Genomic DNA, 26,133 nt, shown 5'->3' with positions numbered 1-26,133 from the left:
AGTAAAGATATGAGTTCATTAGATGGTCTAATCATGTGAGAACAAAAGGAATACTCAGTATTTCGGCTACAGGTACGTATATATTGTCTGAAATGAGCAGATCATGTGTCCCAAATTTTAAAAGAAATAAGATAGTACCATTCGTACATATACATGTGGATGTACTTACATGGATAGATACCCTAAATGACCTAAAATTTTGCCCACAAAAGTACATTTTTAGAGGCAAATAAATATCACTTTTTGTGCTGAAACTTACAAGTTTCCAGTAGAATATCATCTCATGTTCCAAGGAAATGTCAAAACACCTTCCTAAACTCAGTAGAACTCTCATAATCAGGAGAAATGGGCAAGTTAGTCCCGGATGTCCAGAAAAATTTTTCAAGTGACATATTTTCTTGATTCTGATGGATTCATCCTCCTTTTGTTCCAATTAAGATTTTTTTGTGAAATTTGATTAATTTGTTATCAGAAAAATTCAGAAAGTGTTGTAATTAAAAGTATCATTTTAAGGCCTTTATGTACTTCTGAAAGCACTTTCTGACACAACAAACTTCAGGTGAAATATGGTACAGCCATGTAAACAGGTAAGGGGTGATGTGTAAGCTAATGTGTTGTTTCAAAAAGATGGAGGAAAAAGTTTTAACATTGTCTGGATAATGTTTCTTTTCATTTTCCTACAACATTTAATCTGTGGCAGTTGTAATTCATAAACAACGTTTTAACTAAAAGGCAAACCAAAAATAAAACTTTACAAAGCTTTGAGTTGAGGTCAGGACCTTAAAAATGTGAATGCTGTTTGTATTTTCTGAAATAATAGAACTGGAGTGATCCTCCTTGTTTGTGTGTACATGTATGCTGTAGATGTTTGTGTGTACATGTGTGCTGTGGATGTTTGTGTGTACATGTGTGCTGTAGATGTTTGTGTGTACATGTGTGCTGTGGATGTTTGTGTGTACATGTGTGCTGTAGATGTTTGTGTGTACATGTATGCTGTAGATGTTTGTGTGTACATGTGTGCTGTAGATGTTTGTGTGTACATGTGTGCTGTAGATGTTTGTGTGTACATGTGTGCTGTAGATGTTTGTGTGTACATGTGTGCTGTAGATGTTTGTGTGTACATGTGTGCTGTAGATGTTTGTGTGTACATGTGTGCTGTAGATGTTTGTGTGTACATGTGTGCTGTAGATGTTTGTGTGTACATGTGTGCTGTAGATGTTTGTGTGTACATGTGTGCTGTGGATGTTTGTGTGTACATGTGTGCTGTGGATGTTTGTGTGTACATGTGTGCTGTGGATGTTTGTGTGTACATGTGTGCTGTAGATGTTTGTGTGTACATGTATGCTGTAGATGTTTGTGTGTACTTGTGTGCTGTAGATGTTTGTGTGTACATGTGTGCTGTAGATGTTTGTGTGTACATGTGTGCTGTGGATGTTTGTGTGTACATGTGTGCTGTAGATGTTTGTGTGTACATGTGTGCTGTGGATGTTTGTGTGCACATGTGTGCTGTAGATGTTTGTGTGTACATGTGTGCTGTAGATGTTTGTGTGTACATGTATGCTGTAGATGTTTGTGTGTACATGTGTGCTGTAGATGTTTGTGTGTACATGTGTGCTGTGGATGTTTGTGTGTACATGTGTGCTGTAGATGTTTGTGTGTACATGTATGCTGTGGATGTTTGTGTGTACATGTGTGCTGTAGATGTTTGTGTGTACATGTGTGCTGTAGATGTTTGTGTGTACATGTATGCTGTAGATGTTTGTGTGTACATGTATGCTGTAGATGTTTGTGTGTACATGTGTGCTGTGGATGTTTGTGTGTGCATGTGTGCTGTGGATGTTTGTGTGTACATGTATGCTGTAGATGTTTGTGTGTACATGTATGCTGTAGATGTTTGTGTGTACATGTGTGCTGTGGATGTTTGTGTGTACATGTGTGCTGTGGATGTTTGTGTGTACATGTATGCTGTGGATGTTTGTGTGTACATGTATGCTGTGGATGTTTGTGTGTACATGTGTGCTGTGGATATACATGAACCATGGTTACATCTACTGGTATTTGTGTCAGTTAACCTAAATGACCTAAAACTTCATCCACAAAAGTGTGTTTTTGGAGGTAAAATAAATGTCACAAAATGTTATTTTTGGTACTGAAACTTACAGTAGAATATCATCCCATGTTCCAAGCAAACTTCAATACCTCTTTCTAAACTCAACAGAACTCTCAGAATCAGGAAATTTGGGCATGTTAGTCATGGACAAAATTTATGATCATTTAGGGTAAGGCCCTTGTCATTTCTCACAGTCTCACTGTCAAATTTCTTGATCCTCTGAGTTGAAACCACAACATTTTTTTGTCAAGCGCACCCTGATATGTACCTGATTTCCCACAATAGCTATCACATATCAATGACCCTGACATATAAGGTGCAGCCTTGGCGACCTATTATGGTCAGATTTGACCCCTGTGACCTTTGACTGAGGAAATTGTAATTTTCCTGGAGAAGAAATGAAGACCTTTTGCATTACAAGTAGTGTAGATGTGTACTGCTCAGTGGCCATTGTGAAGGGGGTATATTGTACAGGTCCGCAAGAGAAATGACTGGATTAAATCCCCGGACAAGTTAACACCCTTTGTGGTCTCTTTTGTGATGTACGTGTAGGCTATAACATGAGCAATATGTTAACTGTTGTGAAAGTGGTATTGTTAATTCTTACTATGTAACAATTAATGTATTAGATATACTTTAAATTAAAGAAATGTATAATTAAAATGTACATGTATGTACTTGAGTGTACATAAAAAGCTTACTAATGATGTTCAGATGGTTCTGGTGATAATATTGATGTGAGCTGTAACAGGAGGAAGCTGCCACTGGATCACTCCACTCGACAAATTGTCCTAAAATAACCAAATCCTGGTGTTAGATGATTGACAATAAATTCTACGCCTACGGATTTTAACAATAGATGTCTGTGGGCTCAGTGAAGCATGACATGCACTGTCTACCAGGGCCATATGAAGAATGAATATCAAAAGTTCTGATTTCAAACTTTAAATGTGATGTTGTGATCATGTATAAAATAATTTATAAAATGCAAATCAAAATCATGCTTTTCAAGAACTTCTAAATGTGTGAAATTTTACATTTTCATTTATAAACCATTCTACCTTTGTTCATGTCATTACATGTAGTTTCAAGACAGCATGATCAGATGGTTTTTTTTGCCAGTGCTGGATCAAGACATAGCCCTGTGTTCTTTCGCATAATCATCAGTTATCCTTTTGCCTGATCACTTTGTAGATTCTGATTTCTGAGAACACTATGTTTTTATTATTGCTCAATGCAGTTTCAACCATAAGGCCAAAGTGGCCATACTGGTCAGAATTTTTTTTAGCCATTTTTTGTCACAACAAAGTTCAAAACATGACAACAGAAACTCAAAACATTACAGTGAATCAATGAAAAAAGTGAAATTCATGCACGATTCAGAAAGTCTGTCACTATTGCTATAGCTTCGTTCCTTGAGCTCCGACTGGCTTGCTCTGTGGTGGTATGCCTTTAGATGGCCGTGGGATTCCCTCCACTATAATGTTGGCCGCCATCATATAATTGAAATGAAAGTACAGCATAAAACGCCAAACAAATAAGTAAATAATAAAATAGCACCGGTCTCTTCTATCTACCCCCCAAAGAGTTCATTGGTAACACGGCTTTAGGTCCACAAAGATAACTTTTCCCGCTGGAGGACTTGGCATGGCATCGCATGTGTAAAAGGGAGCAACTGAAGACACCTATACCTGGCTGGATTTGTCCATCTTCCATACACAATTAGAAAACTAATACATGTGCATTGATGTGCATATATATACTTATACGTAGCAGGTGTACATGTACAGCTCTGCACCTTACAGTAATGAAACATGACCACTGAATGATATATTCTAATTTGCATAATTTGCTAATACTGGTAGAGTATGTATATCCATGTAGGTCTGGGACATAGCTGCACACCTGTGATTGTCATTTACCTGTCATCACTTAAGAGCGTATTAAATAGCCTGTAATTAGATGACCTCATTTCAGGTGTACTATTTGAACCTAGCCTGCAGCTTATTAGAATTGCATGTGTGATTCAATTTTTTATTTATGGTTTTATATGGGGAGGTCGGGGAGAAGGGGTAAATTCCGTGGAGATACTGTATACATGTGTGCTATGTATGTGTATGTTTTTAGTTTTAATTTACACATACACCTGTGTATGTTTCTAGTTTTAATTTACATATACACCAAGTCTGTTCCGCAGCAAGTTAAAAACAATATAAATGCGTCTTAATTGAGCCACAGCTCTGCCATTGTGGTATGTGTATTATATATATATATATATATATATATATATATATATATATATATATATATATATACAGCCAGGCAGGCATCCAAGGGAGCAGAGATGCACAAGGGTTGTTCCTCACTTTATCCGTCAAGCTTTCGTGCTACATGGCCTTCAGTGGCATAGTCTACAAAAACAGTATTGTCACCACAGTTAAATCAGCCTCCTAAGCATGTGGGGTGAAAATACTTGAGTACGGCACAAAACACCAGTCGGATAAATAAATTGAATTCAGGTTTTGTTGGTTTGGCAGCAGCTTAAGTCAGGAGGTTTTTACATGAATGTGTACTGCGAAAAAGGGTGGTGAGCTCATGTTCATAAAACTTGACAGCCGTTGTACATGTACGTACATGTAAGTGAAAAACTTCTCGAGTACTCTGTTAAATACCGATCATTAATAAAGAAAATGTATATTCTACTATATTTGCCAGATTGTAGATTTCTTTCATGTACCTTGGGAAGTGTCGAGATTCTTTCCACCACTTTATAGCCTGACAGCAATTGTAAGAATAACGCTAGAGTTACCAGAAATCATATACATGCATATAAAAATAGAATTTCCCTGTCTTGTGTAGGAAAGCTTTGTGTACTTTCTGATAAATGACATCTACCAGGATATTTAGCTTAAATGTATTTCGGATTTAACCACAGATATATTTAGTGTACCTTGTAATTGTTTTTAAAGGATTAACTAAAACTGCTCTCGGATGTACATGTTATTTTTGTACATGTATGTGAATAGATATTGAAACTATTTAATGTTTGATCTGGTTGTGGTAACTGAGCTAGATGATCTCTGAGTCACAGCACAGTACTTAAAACTTCAACATGAGCTCTAGGTAAATACACTTATTTTCATAGCTGTATGTAACATGATATCATAAGGTAGCTAGACACATGTATGTTACTGTAAAAACATGCATGTATATACATGTACATGTATGTAGGTTGTATATATATATGTATATATATATGCACATTTACATGTAGACTAATTCTGAATTTTTGTGGTACTCACTGCACACCTGTGATTCATGGTGTTAACTTAACCATCCACACATTCCTGTTAAAAAAAAAACAAAAGTTTTCATTGGCGTACATGTAAAAGAACCCTTTTATACATGAGTATGCAAATACATACTGTACAGATGTACATGTACATGTGCTGTAGGTGCCTAAACAATGATTGCGTGTAACATGTTTAACGTACAGGTATATTTATCTACATTTTTGTCTACATTGTATCCTTATAAAACGTGCCATTGCCTGAATTCACAAGGGCCTACTTTTCATTGGTAACAAACCAGAGCACTTAATCAGCCACACGTAGTTCTGTTGAATATTCATGAGTCATGAACTATTTCACACCCCTGTGCTGTTGGGATATCTAAGGACTGAGTGGCTCATAGCTGTCTCTACATGTTGACATCATGACCTATAGGTGACATTCCACCCTAAGGTGGGGGCTGGCAAGGTTGACACCTCTCTCCCCCACTGTTAGCGAGTAGACTTGACCTAGGTCCTGACATTTCCCAAGCTTGCCAATTAGATTCTTCTGCTCTCCAGGGGTGTCTTTCACTACATTCTGATTATTTGCTAGCATTCTTCCCTCAGCCCCAGTCTTAAGTGTCAGTCATTTTGTTTTTGCTGATTATATGCCTGAATTGTAACACAGCTGTTCAGTACATTCCGCCTTAAGTTTTATGTCTATCATGTGACACATTTTGCTGTATTCTGGTTGATTCATTCATATTATAAGGTCACTTAGAATGAAATATGTCAAATTTAATTTCTTAGCAGAAGAACTTGATGGTTGGCTTCTGAAGTATCAGTTTAAAATTTTATCCCACCTAAGAGCATTTTTTATGTCAAAAATATTATTTTGGTGCCGAAACTTGTAATTTTGCCGTAGAATATCATCCCATGTTCCAAGCAAACCTTACAACACATTTCTAACAAAAAATAGGACTCTCAGAGTCGGGATAAATGGGCAAGTTTGACATGGATGAAATTTATGGTCATTTAGGGTAATCCACAGATGCATTCCATGTACATGTACATAGATTTAACGTGTACTTGTTTTTGTGTCCCATTGTCTGCACACTGTACAGGTATTTTGTGTCCCATTGTCTGCACCTTGAACATGTATTTTGTGTCACATTGTTTGTACATTGGACATGTATTTTGTGTCCCATTGTCTGCACACTGTACAGGTATTTCGTGTCACATTGTCTGCACCTTGTACATGTATTTTGTGTCACATTGTTTGTACATTGTCTGTTTCATACAAGAGACAAGTGTACAGAGTGACAAAAGCCATTCACTCAGTAGCTGATATAGTCACACATGTGTAACTAAATAATGAACCGTGACATGGGGAGCAATAATGTTGTGGGGCGAGGAGTGGGGGGGGGATCATGGAAATGTCATAATAGGTACATGTGTGTCTACATGTATGTGGACCTTCTCGGCATGGGGATAGTAGGCTGGCAGTGTGATGGCTGGCTGGCTGGCCAGGAACAGATCAGCTAAGGTTGTCTCTTGACTCAACAAAACACAAACCAGAATTACATGTACCAAACACATAGGGTACATGTACAGATATCTAATTCCTCAACCTTTTCGCAAATGAAAGAGCAACTTTCAGTGTAATTTATGCACATTTCTAATTTGATTTTGGAGATGAACATGTTGGTTGGATATGCCAATTTAAGGGCTTCATAAAAAGTATAATATTATCAGTCAGCACAGAATAATGCCTTCAGAATTTACACTGCACATCTCCTGGACTGACATGTTGTACAAAATTAAGATTTTCATTTAGGTTCTGATATTGTGTTTCTAAAGAGCATTAGGTGTTTAGTAAGGATATGTAAATGCCTTCTTCAAGCAAAAAAGGACCCAGGCATGAATTCCTGAGTATGGGGTTTTAAAAAAAGCATGTACATAAATGAATAAAAAATAATTAAATAAATAAATAAGTAGATTGTTGGATCTAACCATGCAGGCATGTGTGTCGGCTACATGGAGGATAATTTTGTGTCTCTAGTTAGCTGCTCAGCATGTGACATTGGCAGGTGTGCATAGCTGTGGTCAGTAGTATTTGGGCTGTCACCGCCAAGTCCATACATAGATGAAACCTCTGTTCTATTGTAGTGTTTAAATCTGTCCTGCTGGGGGCATTGAGTCAGCCCTGCTTAACAGGACATCCCCTCCCCCAACACAGCTAGAGCTGAGTCAGACTGACACATTCAGTGTGTAGCTATCATCACTCTGTGAGCTGTGAGTATGTAGGATTGACACTCAGCCAAGACTAAGGTCCACATGCATTGTAACAGTCACTATTAAGCCCGAGCAAGTATTTACAGGGATGACAAGTGAAACCTATTGTAGAAGCAGGATTCTGCCCGACTGAGGAGTCTATCTGACTGAGGAGTCTACCTGACTGAGGAGTCTACCTGACTGAGGATTCTATCTGACTGAGGAGTCTACCTGATGGAGGAGTGTACATGTACCTGGATTGTCAAACATATACCGCTATGCCCCAATAGGAGATATATAACAGAGTCAACATTAGAACTGATTGGGACTGTCACATGTGTTGGCTAGGGTCATAAATAAGGATTTATTGTGAAGCTTAGGGTTGACGTCTCAGCCGGGTTGCACCTGCCTGACTTACCTGGACAAATTAGTCTGTGTTTATACAGTCTGGGTCTGTAGTACAGTTTATACCGTACGTTGTGTGGTGACGCTCTGAGATTGGGTGTACGTGTACAGGATACGTGAACATAAGAAAGTGGATGTACATGTATTACTTCATATTCATGTGCATAATTGAAGTCGTCCAGTAATACGGACTTCAAAAGGAATTCTATATATTCCGCAGGTAGGTACACATATGCCTTTAGAGCTGACTAGTTTATAGTAGATATGGGATCAGGTCAAAACGCCCTCTAGCAAGAATGCCTTCTGCCTTAACACCCGCTACCTAAATGTAAGGAGTCCCAACGCGTGTGCTATTAATGACCTACAACAACAACAACAACATTGGTTAATCAGCGAGTGTCATGTACGCGTCCCTTTAAGCTTAGTTATTTTTGGAAGTACATGACAAATGTCAGTAGGTCTAACTGTGTAATCTTTGTCAGAAATATCATGTCCACAACAGGTCGCCATGTTCATTTCTCTATACAACAACAATCATCTTTACTTGCAATCACTTTACAAACTTCCAGAAGTCCAGAAAGTCCAGAATTAATTTTTAAATATGTATTTTACAATAACATTTAGCAACTTTTATAGGCCATAGAATACAAAATGAATACACTGAAGCCCATGCTGCTAGCTTGATGGATCCTTTTTGGTTCAGCCAGACTAAGAACAGGTTAGTTGATTATGGGGATCACTTGGTTGACAGCGATTTACACTAGGGGAGATTTAATGAGTGTGTAAAGATGCGGTAAATGTGGCTTACCATTGAGCCGACATATTAGAAGCAGTTATTCCCTTTAACTCTGCCGACATTTTGTGTTGCTTGACACAGAGAGCTACATTCCTCAACTAACCTCTCGAAGGATAGAAAGGTGTTACGTGAGTGTGTCATATAATGTTAATATCAGGGAATGGTTACAGTGTACGTGTGGAGAGAAATACACATCTGTAACCGGCATTGATAAGCTACAGACGTGTTTACTAAAGCCCACAGCATTGTACAGTATTCAAAATGAACTAAAATTTCGCCCGCAAAAGGGCATTTTTATAGGCAAATAAATATTACGAAATATCAATTTTGATGCTGAAACTTTACATTTTTCCCGGAGAATATCATCCCATCTTCCAAGCAAACCTCAAAACACCTTTCTAAATCAACAGAACTCTCAGAATCATTAAAAATGAGGATGTTGGTCATGGATAGAATTTATGGTCATTGAAGGTATACTAAAGCTATACAGAAACTACATGTACCTGCATAGAGATAACTGTACTAGAAGGAGAGTTTGAACAGTGCCAAGGGAGGCAGACACTGTTACCTTACACAAATGTAGCATCAAAACCTTGGACTGTCTATGTTATTGGCTGTGGGAGGGTGTGAAAAGTCCAATTGCTAGCTGTCTGTGTTATTTGTGATCAGCTTGTAGTCTGTGCGTATATATGCATTAGAGAGTATTGATCTGTTGTGTATTTTACACCTGAAGGCTTCACAATGCCATGATTTAATTAACTGGACAGGTACAGTATACTTATATAGGTTCATCGACCTGTCTGTGCGAAATGATCTTTTTGCAGGAAGTACCAAATGAGACTTGCTTTATTTAAAACTGTACATGATGTATCTGGCATAAACATCCGTCCTGTGTGTGTATGAAATGCATTTAAATCTCATATAAATACATTTATTCATAGTTTTGCAATCATGTCATAGCTATTCTGAGCCAATCATCAGCATACTCTTTGATCATGTGACTAGTGTACTGGATGAGAGAACAAAGTGGATTTAACCCATGTGAGATAGGCATTGAAGAAAATTGTAGCATAAAAAATGATAAAACATAGTTATTGAATAAGAAAGTCTTTTTGGGAAAGTGATCAGAATCTAGCCTTGAGGTATGATAGTTTCAGTATCGTGTAGTACTTTAGGAATGACCTAAAAGTCAGCATTTCCCCAATTTAGCTCCGTGTTATATATCACCTCCTGCTCTTTGCGAACATCCCGGCTGCTTGAAGCTATGAATACATGTATATGGACATCTTCTTGAGAACTGGAGTGTGCATTGTCCTGATTAAGCCTCATACCACACCTGTAATAATACATACAGGTACTGGTATATATATGTATAATTTCTTTATATATTTGAGTGATGTTTTATGTCGTACTCAAGAATATTTTACTTATAAATATGATGGCGGCCAGCATTATGGTCGGAGGAAACAGAGCAGAGCCCCAGAGGAAACCCACAACGGTCGCTGGCAGACTTTCCCTCATATGGCCAGAGAGGAAGCCTGAACTCACAGTGATCCCATTGGTGTGAGGCTCCTGGATCATTGTGCCGTGCTGGCTTGCTAACCCCCTCGGACATGGATCTCTTGCTACAGGAAACGCCTAATAAGGACTCCCTGTTGTTATTGTGTGACAGGTAAAACCTCAAGCATAAACATACATATTTGTAGGCATCATTCCCATTCCTCATATGGATGTTGTGAATACACATGCCAGCCTCTGGGCTGCCTTAACCTGGTAGTGTAAACAATAGTACAATCAGTTACACCTGTTTATGTCTGTATGTTTACACAGATCAGGTGTTAGTTTTTATGACTTCACCTTGTATATATATCGCAGTGCATGAACGCTTGGGTAAGTGGCATCTGTGTTCACTTCAAATACCTAATGAACACCAGGTACGTGCAGAGTACATTTGCGTGTTAGAATATGTGTGATGAAAAGCATTGCCAAATTCAGATTCCGATTTAGATGATGGCTATAATTTTCACTGTAATGATGATGCTGTTATCACATTAGGCTTTGGTGTGTAGTTTAGAACAGGTAACAGTAGTCCGATATTTTGTGTAATTTATGTTTCATTGTTTTATTACCATTGTGAATAAAATTTTATTTAAAACACATATATTGAAGATCAGAATATCATGATTGGAGGAAATTAGACTAAGCCATCAGTATTTGGCGATCTTTTGATGGTTGATTTCCCTGTACATGTAGATCACGCATTACATATATTGGTGAAAGGCAAATTATCTCGGAGAAACTTCATGTAATTTTGCTTTTGACTCCCTGCCAAAGAGCCTTGATCAAGGTGAATTTTAGAAAATTCCTGTCTAATTACCGTACTGAATCCATGCCTTGCATGACCCAGCGTTTGAAAGGAAAGTTTTACCTTACCAGCAGAAAGTCTTGGATTTTCTAATTGTTATAGTCCTGAAGGCATCCAGTCACCTGTCGCCAAGCATATGAAAGACTCACATTGTCTTCCTTTTGTGTTTGTCAGCACGCCACTCGCATGTGTGACAGTGACAGCTATTTATGTCTTCGTGTTTATGCAACCTAAAAGGTACATGTGATATACGTCAAAATGTTTATGTAAATTCCCATCTACATGTATATGAACGCTGGTAGCCATTCCGTTTTCTGAGTAGATTTCATTTGAAGACTACTCGGTTAACTCCAGACTAGCTACGTGCACATGCATACATTTTGCATACTTTTGTCCAACGAGAATAGCTCATGTCATGTTTTCATGGGTTCTGTATTTCACCTGAAAGTTTTCCGGTGGAATATTATCCTTGATTCTGATTGATTCCTCCCCTGTATAGGGTCATTTAAGGAGTTTTTGTGAAGTTTGATTCATTTCTGACTCAGAAAAGCTTGAGTGTTGGCATCAATACCATCATTATGTGTTTCCGCATTTTTTTATCCATGTGCATGTGTACCAAATTTTACCTGAAATTTTTTGAATGCTGGAAAATCAATATATACAATGGGGGCCTGCCTGTATCAAGATGATCCAAGGCTGTAAACTCATTTCTTGTTTCTTTAATTTTCAGGTACATGTAATTATCGGTGTATGTGTGCTCCTAAAACTTATTTGCATTACACACGCACTTCAACGTCAGAGAAAAAAATGATGCATTCTACAGTTATTTGGACCTTCTGTGTGATTCGTCCTGGAGTCTCCCATTATGTACACATGTATACTGGTATATTATGTATAGATGCTGTACAGTGTAGCCCTTGATTCAGTAGAATGTTGAAAAGATAAATGTGACAAACATCAGAGTAAGCAAACTCTCATGCGCATACCCATGTACCTGTCCATGTATAAACTGTATGTTTTGGGAGCCAGTGTACATTGGACATGCCCATAGTTTTGTATTGCGGCCCCCAAATGGTCAGAATCAACAAGAAACATTTGTCAAATCAGAATAATCACATAACTGCCAAACAAAACAAACCTGACCCTCTTGATAATATGAATTTGAAAAGCTACATATGAAGTCTGTTGTTGTTTTTGCACATCATGGTTTACATGGAGTAGTTTGTTGGCAGAATAACTCATTTACCGGTACATCATTGTTAGTTATACTAGAGAAGTACACTGTTGCCTGACACGTACATAATGTGTGTGACCCTGCCTTCCACATGTGCGGCAGGACTTGTGCACATTGTATACTGTAAATCTTCAAACTGTTCAACCACTAAAGCACTTTTTTCAGTGGAAGTTACATGTACGCATACAATTATTATCAAAATGATGCGAAAAATGATTTGTTTGTAAGCTTTATAAAACCTTGCGAATTATTTCTCTACACCCCATAATTCTTTCAGAATCTTTTAAATATTAGTTACAGAGGAGATTGAAAAGGTTGAAGAATCAGGGTGTGTGCAGAATACAGTCTTATGAAAAGTTCATACAAATACTGGCTCAGCGGTGTATAGGTTCTCCGTGGATACCTTATTAGTAGGTAATGGCCAAGCCCAAGGTGCTTCCCATGTATACATGGACTTTTTCCAGGAGGGGACATCATGTATTATATGGTGAATTGAGGGCCTCAGACTTGTGTTTGAGGTCACTCTAACGTCGCATATGATCATATTTGGTGAATTGAGGGCCTCAGACTTGCATGTGATCAACTTTCTCTTAATTTTTAGTAAAAGGTGCTGTCTAGATTATGGCGCCATAGATATTTCTTAGAAAAGTTTTTAAAAAAATTGATATATGTATTTTTAAGGTTTTGCGAAAGTGGACCCTGTTTCGGTTTATCAGGTTTTATAGACCACTGTTGTACTCACTGAATTAAATCAATAGTTCAAAATAAGTGACAATAATAATGAAATAAGCCATTGCACTGGACAATGTAATATACTGTATTCATTTCAGAATGTTTTTGTTTATTTTATGTTTTAGTTGACTCATATTTTGCTGACAGGGGTCGGGTTTGTAATTGGTGATGGTACATGTATTAAAACTACCTGGGTGCAAATCTGTCCCTCAAACACGGAAGCTTTTTGTGCAGTTATTTGCTTTGATGGTGTAATTTAAGCTAGACACACCGATTTCACAAAACATGTGAATTTAATAAGAGTTATTTGGTTGGTGTAATAGCTCTATTTCATCTTAATTGTTTCGCCGGCACGTATTACTCATATGAATGATGATCATAATTGGCCTGTAATTGCCAGACTTGCCAGTGCAGTGATCATGTCAGTCTACACTGTCATGTTGTCTATGATAAATAATGTAAAGTGTCCCTCAGCTTAGGTATTGAACTTTTCAACTTGCTTAAACATGCAAATGTTGCTCTGCAAAAAGAATTCATGTACATGTAATATTTAAGAGAAATATGGTTTAAAATTCTTTCCTTTCCTCCATTTATTTGGAGCTGCCTTTGATAAGGACATCGGGATTAGAATTTTCTAAAATATAAGTCCATTGGCTTTAATATGTTTTATAAGATATTTAAATATTACATGAGGATATTGAGATTGTTAAATGCCTTTTTTCAGTTTACCGAAATGTTTATTTTTTGAATTTGTTTCAGGTGGTCAGAATTCAGGAGGATTAGGGTGTGACTTCAGCACAGGATAGAGGACAGATTCCAGGATGTTGAGGGGTGTGTTAGTGATAGCTGTCTGCCTTGTGGCCAACTGCGCTGCACAGAGTAAGTACATCAATCTACCGTCTGATCTCACACAACCAGCATGGATTGTCACACATGTGATGAGGCAAAAGAGGACGTAAAATATTAATTTTGGTTTCGAAATTCACATTTTTCCATTAGGATATCATTTAGGATTGACCCTAAATTTTTCCTCATTCTGAAAGCTCTATTGATTTTGAAAAGGTGTTTGAGGTTTGCTTGGAACATGAAAGTTGTAAGATGTAAGTTTCAGCACCAAAAATATATATTTTCTGACATTTATTTGCCTCTTAGAGGACACTTTTGTGGGCGAAATTTTAGGTCATTTAGACAAACAAACCTCAAAACCTTCCAAACAAACCTCAAAACACTTTTAGTTTTCAAAACTCTTAAAATCAGTAGTAAGTCATGGAAAAGGGTTTACTGTCAAGTGCAGCATGTAATGTGCATATGCATATCCTTGATATTAGAAATCAGTATAAATAAAATATAAATCGAATATGTAATACTGATTACATGACATAATATCACAGATATGCATGGATATTAAACACGTTCAAGTGTGCACATCTTCATCGCACTGCTTTTCATGTAGATACTTAAAATTTCTTCGTGTAAGCCGATGGGTGTTTCTTCCTTGCCGGCTTAACTCTTTGAATTCATTTAAATCCATTCAATCATCATTCATTTTATCCTGTTAATCTGCTTTTATGTTATCTGTGTAATCTTCCTTTTTTCACCTCTCCTCAGGCCAAGTGGGTATGTATCTTGTTGTCTCCCCTGTTGTAACTCTTTTGTGAACCTGTTTTCTATTCATTTGCTTTCATTGCATCATTTTCATTGGTCAAGGCCTACATGTGTGTTGTTAAAATCCTCATGGATAACAAATCTGCAGGCTGTGCGGAGACATTCTCTTCAGACATCTAAAAAGGGAAAACTCAAGGTGGCAAGGAGTAGTAAAATTTGTGTTTTGGGAACCTCATCTTGCTATCCTGGAGCCACTTTCACAAATCTTCATGTACCCATTTTGTCATGACTTTTTTGAAAAATAATAAAAAATAATCCCCAAAACACACAAAAAAGCCCTAAAAAGCAAAAAAATAAACAAACAAACCCTTGGGATGTAATGCCATAGGGCAATGTGCTTTACATGTACTGCAGAATTACATGTACTGCAAAAAATGTGTTTTCAAAGATTCATTGTGCAGTTTTGTGACATTGGGCACTGTTGAGAAATGAACTCCCACAGTAAATCTGCATGTAGTATATTTTATTACCTTGATTTTAGGACTATCGCGCTGCTGGCATGCTTGTTTGTGAGCCTAGATCTAATGTGTCATATAAGTAGTTGGTAAAGCAGGTGCACTGAAAAGAGATTCACCTCCTCCAAGGCAGAGGTATAAAAAAAGTATTTGGAATCGGGGCATCTTGATACATGTACATTATATATCACCTCCATTTTCCTGTGTAACAGAAAGTTAATAAAAACTTTAAGATCGGATGAGATATAGAGATGGTTTTTGAGTTTTATAGTTATTCCATTTGTGGATTTAGTGTCAGCTAGCCTGTAAAGCACCAAATATAATTGAAAAACGCAAAAGTGCAAAACACTAATGGCATAAATAATATCACATATGACTTCAAAGACATTAGAACGAACAAGTCTTTTCTTTTTGGCTCAGATTTGGAAGTGGTGGATCTCTGAACTTTGAGTTACATATAAGTATAGCAGTTAGCATTAAGTTAGTTCACTGAAGAATTGACGTGAACATGTCTGTACAGTACATTGTTGTTGACCAGTAATGGGCATGACCCTGTCTTAGTGACCATTTTGCACATGTAAAGGAATTTGGGTGCTAAGTTTGCCGCTGTTTTTCCACTGCTCTTTTTATCTAGAGCTGCTTCATTGAGATACCTGACTGAAGGCAAGTAAGCTGCCTTGCCCGAGCCATTATACTGATACGGGTCAATGAGTGGTTGCTAAGTTTACCGCTGTTGCTTGTACATATACACTTTTCCTGTTGCCAATGTGACTCGACTCAGGATTGACCCTGGATCTACCGCTCCCGAAGTGGACACTCTACCAACTGTACAATCGGGGCGTGTCAGAACTTGCTAGAGATGTGGGTCATGGCTTGTTTACATGTAGCTCACAAAATCATATTACTGACTCTCTGTTCCAGAGTGTACATGATCGAGTGGTTTAGCTATCAGCACTGTCAGATTATGGGTTAGTGACTTAGTGCAATGTGCCTTTTGTTTGCACTTGTAAGTCTATTCCAATGACGTAGAATTTTGTACACTGTGTCCATGAGAGTTGTCTCCACTTTTATATTTTTTTTATTGTATTAACTGTATAAAATTAAAATATATTTCTCTGCAAGTTGGACAATTTATTCATTGTGTTTTAAAAGTGACTAGAATCATTAGCAAGATGTGTTCCTTTTATTATTGTTTTTTTTTTTAAATAATTGGTCTTAATGTTTTTCTTTTCTTTTTGTTCTCTTTATTAGTTAATTTTTAACATTTATTCTGATGGATATATTGATGAATTTTTAGGCACAAATAACACTCTGACCAGATCTCAGAATGTCACGACTACAGCTGATGCCAACAGCCATAATGTTACCAGTGGAGTGACCTCTCCAAGTATTTTATGTTTTGTGGACTTTGTTTATACCCCACCACCTTCTCTTTAACCCTGCTCGGATGATTAGCATGCATCCAACACCTTTTTTTTGGAATGATGCTCTATTTTGTTACAGTTTTGCTCCTGTTTGATCATCTTGACAGCAATGTTGATTTATTGACAAGAGATTTCAGTTCACCATTAACCACCAGTCACATCAGTACATATTTAATTGTAAATGTCTGAGACTGACTTGTGCAGCTTTCAATTAATGTCCTCTGTGCAGTGATGTTGTCAGGTTGTGTTATGGTACATGCATGTAAGGCCACTGATCAGATGTACACAGCAGTGGAAGTTATTCCAATCAAATGCCATAAATCCCTCAGATGATAAAGGGGACATCACTCTGCTGTATGGAAGGGAAGTTACTCTCCCGCTACATTGTTTTCTATGGGCACTTCCAGGTTTCCTCCACTTTGAACACAAACTCGATAGGTCTTATGAGTTGTACATTTATGTTCCTTAGATTAGTGGGAGACAATAATCAAATCCGTAAATCCTTATTAATAACTCTTAAACTCTTTTAATCAAAATGCAGGAAAATTTCTGTGACTAAATTATTTATTCATGCTAGGTTAGTAATAGCACGAGCTGCCATTGGCATGTTGCAGACCCCATTAACTTTGCATGGTTTTTTTTTTTGTCTCATTACAGTTTTCTCCCGGCCAGTAAAGACACAAATAATTGTTTTAAATAAGGGAATTGATAATAAGGAAAGGCATTCTGCGGGAAGCACTGGCTTATTCACTTCAACCTAAGCCTATAAAGAGAGTTTGTGCTCTCCTTTTTATACGTGTAAATTTTTGCTTTATTCAAAGCGTCAGTGAATATGAAAATACCATAAGCAGAATGCCGTTTCTACCAGCCAAGTAATGTGATTGACACCAACAATTTAGTTCCTGTTAAATTTTGACTTTTGATACATGTGCATGTTACATATTTTTACTTTTGTTATGTTCAGTGAAATTCAGAAGTTGTTCTTGCATACATGTAAACTTTGATTGTCAGGAGGAATAGCAAAAGTGGCAAGGTAGAAATGGTTTGTAAGAATAGTGTGTTTAGCAAGCTGATGTACCTGACTTGGTTACTATCGGTGGTCAAATCTGCTGGAAAAGCTGCTTAAGTTTTTTGATGAAAAAAGTATAATGTTGAGGAAAACAAGTGAGTGTATGTAATGTTTGCCATTACCTTCTAAGTATATTGCAAGTCCACACTGATCCAAAAGTCCACTTCATTATTTTCAGGTATGTTTTTCTATTCATAGATTTTCTGTGGTTTATTTTGTGACATTTCAGCAAGCATGTAGTTACAGTTGCATACACAAACATTTTCCAATGTTAAAGAATGTTTTCTCGTCTTTTTTGTTTTACAGAAGCAGAACCTCCTAAAATCAACAGTGGATTTTTAAAGAAGATATTTTTTCGGGATGTAACCGATTCAAAAACATTAGATTGTACAGCTGATGGAATCCCTGCTGTAGAGTAAGTTCATCTATTGATGGTCATTTTGAAAACTGAGGTGTTGTGAGAGAGCGGGGATAGTTTGGTGCGGTCAGTTTATGCAGGTTATGCACTGTGTTTGTGTTTCAGAAGGTCAGCCATAGTGTGGCCAGCAACCTGCGGATGGTGGTGGGTTTCTCCCTGAGCTCTTCTTGGTTTCCTCTCACCATAATGCTGGCCACCGTCATATAAGTGAAATATTCTTGAGTACACCAATCAAATAAATAAATAGAGAAAATATTGAATCCAAAAGCCTAACTCTTACATCTTGCTCTGGAGAATGTTTTTTGTTATTGTCTTATGTTACATTACTACAAATTATGTGCTTCCTTCAACCATAACGGAATACAACGTCTAACACCAATCAGATAAATAATTAAATCCTGCCATGGTGTCAATCATTTTGACAAAACACCAGTCCAGTAAACAGATTTATGGAGCCCACAATAGCAATGTTGATTTGTAAGTTGATTGATGAAACACTAAGAATATGGTGTGCACACCTGTGTTAATTCGTGCATGTTTGTGTTCCAGGTATGAGTGGCATCGGAATGGTGTGAAGATCATTGAACAGCCCGGTTCTGTAGAAGTCAGTGGCGGGAGGCTACAGCTGTTGAGGCCCACTCTCAATGATGAGGGCTTTTATCAGTGCTTCGCCAGTAATTCGCACGGAAAATCCATGTCTACTGTCGTGGAAATTCAGAAGGCTTGTAAGTTGGCATTACATGTTGTATGTTGTGTGGCTGCCATGTTGTTTAAAATCCATCTGGGGAACCTTTGTGGCTCAGTTGGTTAGTGCGCTAGCACAGCTCAATGACCCAGGAGCCTCTCACCAATGCGGTCGCTGTGAGATCAAGTCCAGTTCATGCTGGATTCCTCTCAGGCTTCCTCTCTGGGAATTTTCTGTCAGCCACCTGCGGATGGTCATGGGTTTCCCCCTGGCTCTGCCTGGTTTCCTTCCACAATAATACTGGCCGCTGTCATATAAGTGAAATATTGTTGGGTACGGCGTAAAACACCAATGAAATAAATAAATAAATAAATAAAATCCATTTGGTGTACGTTAGCTGTACATTTTTTCATTTTTCAGTATTGTATCAATATTTTGTCCCCTTTGTTGCAGAGTTACTCGGCTATAAAACACTTCCGGTTGCGAATATTGGGACGCATGATGTTGGTTCTCACGTGACCTTAACCTGTCGTGACCAACCAATGAGCGTGCCCACTGCCGTCTATGATTGGTTCATTGGCAAGTCTGAAGCTATCATAACTGGAGGTCGAATCGTCATTGATCAAGTAGGTCAGTATCTTCTCTGTCTTCCAGTCTGTGGTTATGAAACGGTTTGTAGTGTCATCAGATTGTAATACGGTTCTCTTCAGTCAAGGAAATCTCCAACATGGAGTGGCCCGGTAAAACAATTTTTTGAATTTTTCTTTTCTCATGGATTTTTCTCTGAATTACTGTGTGAGAGTTTCATGGAAAATTTACCATGCACCGTTTTACCGTTTTGTTGTCATTACAGGAGATCTACATTTCATCAGTGTGGAAATGGGTGATGAGTTGGCTGGAGAAAAGACGTACAACTGCTCCCTCTACAATGTGGTTGCTCAGCTCAGGGTCTATGGTAGCCCCACCAAATTTAAAGTCAACCCAGGTATGGTTTCTGCACAAAATAGAATGTGTGCCTAGAATTAAGGCCACACGACGTTCGTATTCTCAAGCACCTTCGTTCTACGTTATGCCGTTTTTAGACCGAAGCTTATGTCATACCCTTAGGTGGAATCTGAAAAAGTACCGTTTGTATTGAGCTCAGGTTTTCGACATGTAGAGCGCAATAACATGAGAGGGATATTCCATTGTTGATTCGCTAGGAACATATTAATTACTGTAAATGGTAAAATTCCTGACTTAGTGTATTGTGTTTTAGAATCAGTGTTAAAGTAAATTATAGGTTTATCTAGGAGTGGGAACTGAAAAAGTACTGCATGTATGGAGCTGTAAAACTCATAAAAATGGGATATAAGCACAATGACACGGTGGAGATGTTCCCTCAACGGTGGTCTATTAATTACCATAAATTACCAAATTTGACCATCTGGCAAGCTTTGTATTAGGCTTGCTACCAAATCTAAAGTTTTATCTAGGGTCCATATTTTTCATTGAACTAAAATATACATATATACCTAAAGTTTCGCACGTGAGTTACTGTGGTTTACTTTTGCACGAGTTGGCGGCAAGATGTCAGAAGAGAGCGATTAGCCTCCACCTGCTTCATTACCCTCCATGGCACTTAGCAGCTCTGGTTACTTATCCTCGCCGCATGGGGTCAAGTCACTGACAGTGAGGGGTGCAGGTCTTTCGACCAGTAGGCCTACATGTATATCTCTAAATATACTCATGAATGAAACTGGAGAAAGTATTAAGACAGGCTATGTTTTAGAAACACTGCAGACGAATCGATTACTCCGGCTAGGCATATGTGGAAGTCACCTCACACCGTTATCTGGTGAACGGTTGTCTGCTTAGAGGCCTCATTTTGAAACGGATATGTGTTAAAATGTATTTTGCCTAAAAACGAATTTCACTGAGAAATATCTCTATGGTTTATGATTTCTTGTATACAGTTTTGCTTAGACGTGAATTATGTGTCGCCGGCGACAGACAATACAGGTGGAATATCAGAGTCCTGTGGTTGTAAGTGTAGATAAAACCAGTCTGCATGACTGAAATTTCTTCTGAGGGGACTCGATATTATATTAAGTAAATTAAGTATCCATGTTTATGAAATATGGGTGGAAGTTAACAGTCTTTCAAATTACGACTGAATGAACTGCAGGGGTGCAAACACATGTGTGGAAGTGTCGCTTTGATGGCAATTTGACAACTTCATCTCGTTTGCTGGTAGGCTTAGTTTGCAAGTATGGGTTCACTGTGCTAAATTCTGCTATAGTTTTGCATACGGAAAGTGTTTCAGGTTAAAAATGGATATTTGACATGACACTCTACTTACGGAAAGGCATTGGGAAGTGACGCTGAATCGCCCCGAGTTTTAACACAAATTCCCATTTATCACAAAATAACGATAATAAAACACTCAACCTGTTACAAAGTGCGTGTACTAAAATTATTTAGATTAAAACTGAGGAAAACATGAACTGTTGGTCATAGGAGCATAGACTAAATTTTTATAACAATCTTAAACTCTCAGTATAATCCCCTGACCACCCCTGATGCTCTCCCGAGACCCTCAGTCCGTAACAATGAATCCTGGGATACACTTTCCGAGTCCCAGGGCGAAACCTTAGGTCATTTAGCGTATATACATGCTATCACAATGGACACTACATACAGGCCAAAAGGAACTGTAGTGAAATTTAATTTTCAAAACAATGCCTTTGTGGGAACAATCAAGCAAGAATTTATTCCCAGGCCTTCAGAAGACATTAGTATGTCAAATTCACGGTTTTATGTGTTTGTTGTAGTTACACCCGCCCCAAGGGACCCAGCTGTGGTATGGTTTACAGACAGGGAAAGCTCTGTCGCCTTACTTGGGAAAACACTCACCCTGCAATGTATACCTGATGGATAGTAAGTTGAATTTTGAATGAATCACATTATCCTGTGTTTAAGGCTTACTATCACCCAGGGGTCATTTCTTGACCAACATTGACCAAGGGCTCCGGTATGCCTAAATTCGTGCCAGTAGCTTTCTGCCAGTCTGTAATTTGCCCTTTCAGATCCAGGTCAGATTTTCACAAATTACAGTTAAACAGTAAATAAATGATTATTGATTCTTCTTTTATACATATTCCACTGATTGTTCTTTTTATTTTGCTTGTATTTTTAGATGTCAATATAGAATCAAAATTATTCAGTTTTCTGTGTCATTGTTTAATATCTAGCATGTTTTTTTTATTTTCTCTCCTGGACGTGTTCTATTCACAAATGGAGATATTTGTAGGTACTAAACCTGAACTGCATCTTGCTTTCAGCCCATTACCCAAGATAGAGTGGGCCAGAACAGGCGGCTCACTGCCTGTGGGGCGTCACATTATCAGTGACGACAAGTACACATTGGAGATCTCAAATGTGACGGAGGCGGATGAAGGAACCTACACCTGTACAGCTGTACACGGAAGCCAGAGGTCTGTTCAGAACATCTTTGTGGATGTGAAATGTAAGTGATCAAAGCTTTTTGACATATGAAGGGTCAAACATATCTGTATGTCTAAACTGTAAGTGATCAAAATATTTCTCTGGATGTGAACTGTAAGTGATCAAAATATCTTAGTGGATGTGAAATGCAAGTGCTTAAAATAGGGAATTTGTAGATTCCGCGCTGTCACTGCTTGTGAGGGCCTTAGGGATGATAATCAGTGAACAGTGTTCATGTCACCGTATTGACATTCTAGGGTTTGTTAAGGCCACTTGCCTTCCACAAATATGGTGTGCGTCACGTGGTATAGTTTGTCACCAACTACCGAGTGGTCGGTTTATCTTGGGTACTCCGGTTTCCTCTATCCATAATTTTCGGCTCTTAGTACAAAGTTTATGCCCAATCATAGGGTTACAGTGGTCACCCATAGTACACAGATAGCCAATCATAGGATTACAGTGGTCACCTATAGTACACAGATAGGCAATTATAGGATTACAGTGGCCACCCATAGTACACAGATAGCCAATCATAGGATTACAGTGGTCACCCATAGTACACAGCTAGGCAATCATAGGGCTACAGTGGTCACCCATAGTACACAGATAGGCAATCATAGGGTTACAGTAGTCACCCATAGTACACAGATAGCCAATCGTAGGGTTACAGTGGTCACCCATAGTACACAGAAAGCCAATCATAGGATTACAGCGGCCACCCATAGTACACAGATAGCCAATTATCAGTGGCGATTTGCATATCAAAGACCAAAGAAGTCTTTCATAGCTCAACATTTTGCTCACCTATTCACAGGGTTGCTGTTGCCTCCAATAATACATAGATTGCCAAATGCAGTTTTCGATTTGCATATCAAATACCTCTGTAGTGAACTTAGGCACTAACTCCCCACAGTGTCCTTTACCACCACAATGATTTACAACTACATAAACACACAGACTTACTGCTCTGCAATCCTTATGCATATGATAAACAGTCATAGTTGTGACAGTGTAATAATTCTGGTCTTTCTCATTGATTTAATGGCAGGTTCTTAGCACTGTATAATTAGAGGATTATATCTATGTATGTCAGTGTCAATCATTCTACTTTTATTTGGTTTAGAGGTCAGTATTTGAATGTATCACATGACTTGAACTTCATGCAGTTTTACAAACTGCTCTATCCTGTGACTGCCTTGTTTTTGTTTTGTGTTTACCCTGTGGAGGTTAAATGATTTGTTTTATTTTTGCCTTCTTGCAGCGGAGCCTATTTGGGTGGAGAAGCTGAAATCTATGATAGTGACGACAGGAAAGACTGTTGAGTTCAAGTGTGTGGCAAGATCGGCTGTAGGGGAGCAGGACAATCCACTGGTACAGTGGTTCCAGAACGGCAAACCTCTAAGCGGTGAGACTTACAGTCCATCTTGTCAACCATGCACCTAGCAAATCACATTCCCATATATTTACCCTAATTTTTCAACCTTTTCAGCCGCCTTTGCATCCAATATTTTGAAACATTCTGAGAGAACTGCGGGGTGTCTAGATATAATTCACGCAGTTGTATGAAGCTTTCATTTTAAAGGACAAGACAACACCTGACTAAAATATATTTCAGTGGAAAGCAGGATACTCTAGTTTTCTAAAAAGTATCACACTTTATTATTTTAATGGGATTTCACCGAATAACATGTAGAACAAAATAACAATACTGTACAAATGGCTGGTGTGAGTCGAGGCAGCCATCTTGAGAATTTTACCCAATCAAACAAGTTGCTATAAGATTGCGCGGCCTAAACTGTGACGTAGCCTTTACCCACTCACTCCATGAAGTGACACATGGTAACACAGAACTGCTGCATAAGACATCATTTTGACATCGTTTACAAAATCAGTTGATTTAGGCCTGCAAGCCTTGTAATATTCAACAATGGTATCACATATTAAGTCAGACAGTAGCATACCGTCTCGGTGCAAACTACATTCGTCTCCCCAAATACATTTTATGTTGTTCATTTTAGTTTGTAATCGGCAGTTTTTATATAACAAATATCAGAGTCAGTGCAAAATTCATTAGGGATGCCGAAGGTTTATAGGAATGGGAAGACGGCAGCTCACCAGACAACGCTTAAAATTAATTAAATCTTATGATATAGGGCTTAGTTTTAAATTTAAATTTACCTCCTTCGTCTTTCTTGCATACAAGGGCTGCTTTTTTTGTTTCATGGTATAAGATACTGTAATATAATTGAAACGTCATGTTCAAGCTGAGGTACTTTCTGTGACGTCCGCAATAACTAGGTCAGCTGACCTCAACGATAACTAGGTCAGCGCTGCTCTCATCTTAGAAGCCATGGCTACAGAATTGAAGCATTAAATCCAACGACAGTCGGATACATAGACCAGCCTCAGTGAGGCTTAGATTTATTTCATTTTGTTTTGGAATTGAGCATGAATCCAGTTGTACAACAATCCTATTTTAATTTTAGGCCATCCATCTGATGCTAGGCTATGTAAACAGGGTCACTCAAGTTCCTTGCAAATGATATGGTTGGCCTGCAGTGCAAATAGTGGAAGAAATACTCTTCCAAGACGAAGGTTTACTAAACTTTTACTGGGTTGAAAAAAATCATAAAAAACTTCAATGCTGGTTTAGGATACGTTGAGTACTAGTCTTTTGGTGGACGTAAACATTAGTCAGGTGCTGTATATCAGTTTAATTTACCATCATTTTCATAATAAGTCAGTGTATAGATTCCAATGACAAAAGGGCTTTAATGGCTGCAAAGGTTGAAGATTGACATGTACATGTATATCTGGACTTGTCATGTATATCTGGACTTGTCATGTTCACTGGCCATCTTATTGATGTTCAGCACAGTTGTGGTTGTCTTTTAGGTCACAAATTCATAAAAAGAAAACGTGGTTGTAAAGATGCATCATAGAGAGGAAAATCAACAATAGCAGAAACAAAGTGAGCTGTGTTTTGGGTGTGTATTTGACACATACAATGCAGGCTCACATGATTTAAATTTGAAAGCAGTGAACGTATTAAGTGACTATTCATGGGGACTCCTTATACGACGATGCAAAATGTTAACACGGTAGAATGTTAGGGTTGCTATCTGAACGAACGGTGGGTTGCCCCTGTTTTATGATAAACTGTAGGCCTAGCTTGCCTTCACAACTTCTTGTTTATACGCTCTCAGTGGATAGAGGAATTTTTGGGAGACCACTTTGTTTCCTCTGTTCTGAAGACCCTTATGGTAATATATGGATTACAGCGCTCAATGTTCGAAGCTCATTACTTTGTGCCAATATGCACGTAACAATAAACCCAGAGCATCACATTTTAGAAAGATTGTTATTTGATTGCCAATGGTCAGTGGTGTACTCTGGGCATATAGCTGTTGTACAAGTAAAATGTTCCTGAGTAAATGGGGGTGAAACACCAATCATATTCAGCCAGTCATATGCATGGCTTGAGTTTCATTCATCAAGAAATATGCCAATTTTGTTTATGCACAGCACAACCTTCCAACATCTCCTAACCAACTTACCCTAGTAGACACCCCAAAGGTGCATTGTGTGTTGACAGGAGGACTCTATTATACTTTTGATTTATTCAGTTCGAGAGGCCTCTGTGGCTGAGGAGCCCAGCACGCCTATGCAGCGCAGTGACACAGGAGCCTCTCACCAATGAAATCGTTGTGAGTTCAAGCCCAACTGATCTCCAGCTTATGCTGG

General features: G+C 38.2%; 1 protein-coding gene across 3 annotated transcripts in view; it reads left to right on the top strand.

Moving 5' to 3' along the window:
• LOC135463615 (neural cell adhesion molecule L1-like) overlaps positions 1-26,133 on the top strand; it is a 59,034-nt gene that overhangs the window by 24,915 nt on the left and 7,986 nt on the right. Inside the window, exons 1-9 of one of the 3 annotated variants that reach the window (XM_064740952.1) lie at positions 8,041-8,280; positions 13,947-14,066; positions 18,107-18,215; positions 18,768-18,943; positions 19,357-19,533; positions 19,757-19,888; positions 21,717-21,822; positions 22,227-22,411; positions 23,651-23,794. In XM_064740952.1, coding sequence (XP_064597022.1) covers positions 19,446-19,533; positions 19,757-19,888; positions 21,717-21,822; positions 22,227-22,411; positions 23,651-23,794 — 655 coding nt within the window. In that variant the 5' untranslated portion in view covers positions 8,041-8,280; positions 13,947-14,066; positions 18,107-18,215; positions 18,768-18,943; positions 19,357-19,445. Of the gene's footprint in view, positions 1-8,040; positions 8,281-13,946; positions 14,067-16,585; positions 16,695-18,106; positions 18,216-18,767; positions 18,944-19,356; positions 19,534-19,756; positions 19,889-21,716; positions 21,823-22,226; positions 22,412-23,650; positions 23,795-26,133 lie in introns of those variants that run through there. The other 2 variants (XM_064740951.1, XM_064740953.1) reach the window with 2 other exon arrangements.

Source organism: Liolophura sinensis, chromosome 3, assembly GCF_032854445.1.
Source record: "Liolophura sinensis isolate JHLJ2023 chromosome 3, CUHK_Ljap_v2, whole genome shotgun sequence".
Lineage (NCBI taxonomy): Eukaryota > Metazoa > Mollusca > Polyplacophora > Chitonida > Chitonidae > Liolophura > Liolophura sinensis.
This window is presented reverse-complemented; position numbering and strand designations above follow the sequence as displayed.